The 2,500-nt window shown below is 42.2% G+C and overlaps 1 protein-coding gene across 3 annotated transcripts in view; it reads left to right on the forward strand.

Moving 5' to 3' along the window:
• The window catches only part of ppp2r5d (protein phosphatase 2, regulatory subunit B', delta), a 40,271-nt gene that overhangs the window by 22,595 nt on the left and 15,176 nt on the right, over positions 1–2,500 (forward strand). For all 3 annotated transcript variants that reach the window (XM_062518947.1, XM_062518948.1, XM_062518949.1), the window contains one exon: positions 1,449–1,648. In XM_062518947.1, coding sequence (XP_062374931.1) covers positions 1,449–1,648 — 200 coding nt within the window. The remainder of the gene's footprint in view (positions 1–1,448; positions 1,649–2,500) is intronic.

Below are 2,500 nucleotides of genomic sequence, written 5' to 3' on the forward strand. Positions count from 1 at the left end.
ACACACACACACACACACTTTGGGAACAGGTCCAGTGACTGTGCTCACTGAGTCTGGATGTTGGCAAGGATTTTGAAAGTTTTTAGTTTTTTTTCCTTTTAGTGTATGGAGAGAAGCTCATTTATCTTCATGGTTAAGGGCCAAATAGGATTCAAGTTCGTGTTGGGTTTTGGTGATTTGATTCCAATATGTAATCTATTTTTCTTTTTCAGTGTGTATGGGTTTGTGTGGTGGTTTAGAGTAGTCAGGTTAGTGGGTGTGACGTTCCCCAGTTCTGTTAGGAGTCATTGAGATGAGTTAGGAGACTCATCTCAATGTGTGTGTGTGTGTGTGCTAGGGATGGCGAAAACTACTAATTTTCTTGACCGACCACCGAGCCTCATTAGCCGGTTGAAACCGGTTAACCGATTCGTTTAAAATATTCTATGCTATTTGAAATAACAGCCACGCAGTTTTGCAACTCTGTCGCATCTCTCTGTCCCCCGCTCACACACAGCCCCGGCGCCGTCCTTTCACTCACGTCACTGTTTTTAAAATCCCCTAGAGCGCGAATCATGAGTCCCGCAAACCAAGGAGCTTGTAAATAAGTGGAGGACAAATGGCTCCTTCGTTTCGAAATGGTTTGGGTACAAGGTGATCGCGTTGCAAATAAAGGCGTTTGTCTAGCGTTAGAAGCTCATTTGAAACTGAAATTGCCGCGGCTCACTTAAGAAAATGACAGCTCCGAGGAGACGCCGCTATAGTTTGAGGAAGTAGGCCTACTAACAATAATAAAGAAATATGATCATCATTACCTTATCTGTTGCCATTGCTGACCCTTCCTGACCCTTCCTGAAATGTAGATGTAATGTGTTTCCAAATCTAAGCCCATCTTATGCGGAAAGTTGCTGCAACACGATAAAAACCAATGGATAAAACGGGCACCTCCAGATTGCAAAAGACGCACCGGCCAAGGCATGCGTGCGAATGTTTTTATTGGTTTATTAAGTAGCCTACAAGCAGGCGAGTTATTACAAATTGAGTGTGAGGGATAATTTGTTAACTTCACGCAAAAAAGACCTTGGAATGAGATGGCTAGCTGTAGTAGCGTTTAGTCCACTGTCTATAATAATAGCCTAATTTAGAGATCGTTTTTTTTTTTTTTTTAACTGACTAGCGACAACTTTGATCGGCTAACGTGGATACGGTCAACCATCGGTCAAACAGTCACCGGTTAACATCCCTAGTGTGTGCGTGTGCGTGTGTGTGCGTGCGTGCGTGCGTGTGTGTGTGTGTGTGTGTGTGTGTGTGTGTGTGTGTGTGTGTGTGTGTGTGTGTCCCTCTCCTAGATGCGCCCCCTGTTGAGCGGGAGGAGTTGAAGGAGACTCATCTCAATGTGTGTGTGTGTGTGTGTGTGTGTGTGTGTGTGTGTGTGTGTGTGTGTGTGTGTGTGTGTGTCCCTCTCCTAGATGCTCCCCCTGTTGAGCGGGAGGAGTTGTTTGTGCAGAAGCTGCGTCAGTGCTGCGTGCTCTTTGACTTCGTGAGCGACCCGCTCAGCGACCTCAAGTTCAAGGAGGTCAAACGCGCCGGCCTCAACGAGATGGTGGAATACATCACACACAACAGAGACGTCGTCACCGAGAGTATCTACCCAGAGGGAGTCATCATGGTGAGCACACACACACACACATATGGAGAGAGACATGTCTCAATATTATTTTTATATGCAAGTGCAAAGTCAAAATGTGTGATTTGTAAATTGGTATTTGCACAAAGATGTAATGATTTATTCATTATGTTTGGAAACTTGCAAATTATAATCATACACATTTGTACAAATATGTGACGTTTGACGTTTTCGGCCATATGTAAATCTACGCATGCACGTCCATGGTTACCACGGTTACACGGTTACCCTCTCACCCTACAGCTGGTCTCCCAGCTAGCACTAGCGTCCTCCATAGTATGAAAACACAGATTGTGTGTGTGTGTGTGTGTGTGTGTGTGTGTGTGTGTGTGTTTGGCCCCTGCGTGAGACAAGCAGATTGTGACTGAATAATTCAGGTTCCAGCAGGTGTTTCCCTCATAATCAATGTTTTATGCCGGAACCCTGAAAATTATTTTTCATTGCATTGCCTTTAATGCCAAAAGGTCACCTTTTATCGCTCTCCTTTCATATAATGTGAATGATTTTTTTTAACAATAAGGCATAGAAAAAGCTTGTCTTTATTTGAAACACAAAGGAATATAAGGAATATACATATTCTTTATAAAGAATTCTAAAGATATATATACAGTGAGGAGAACATGTATTTGATACCATGCTAAAGTTGCCTAAAAAGAGGAATATAAAATCATAATTTGACAATTGATCTTAATGTATTAATTAAAAAAGTGAGTAAAAATAAAACCGCTAAGTACACCAATTTGCTTTGTGATTGAAGAATGTATCGTAAATAAATAAATGTTCTTCCTAAATGCTAGGGGAAAGGAAGTATTTGAACCCCTATGTAACCCTATG

This window comes from Sardina pilchardus, chromosome 18, assembly GCF_963854185.1.
Source record: "Sardina pilchardus chromosome 18, fSarPil1.1, whole genome shotgun sequence".
In the NCBI taxonomy this organism is placed as follows: Eukaryota; Metazoa; Chordata; class Actinopteri; order Clupeiformes; family Clupeidae; genus Sardina; species Sardina pilchardus.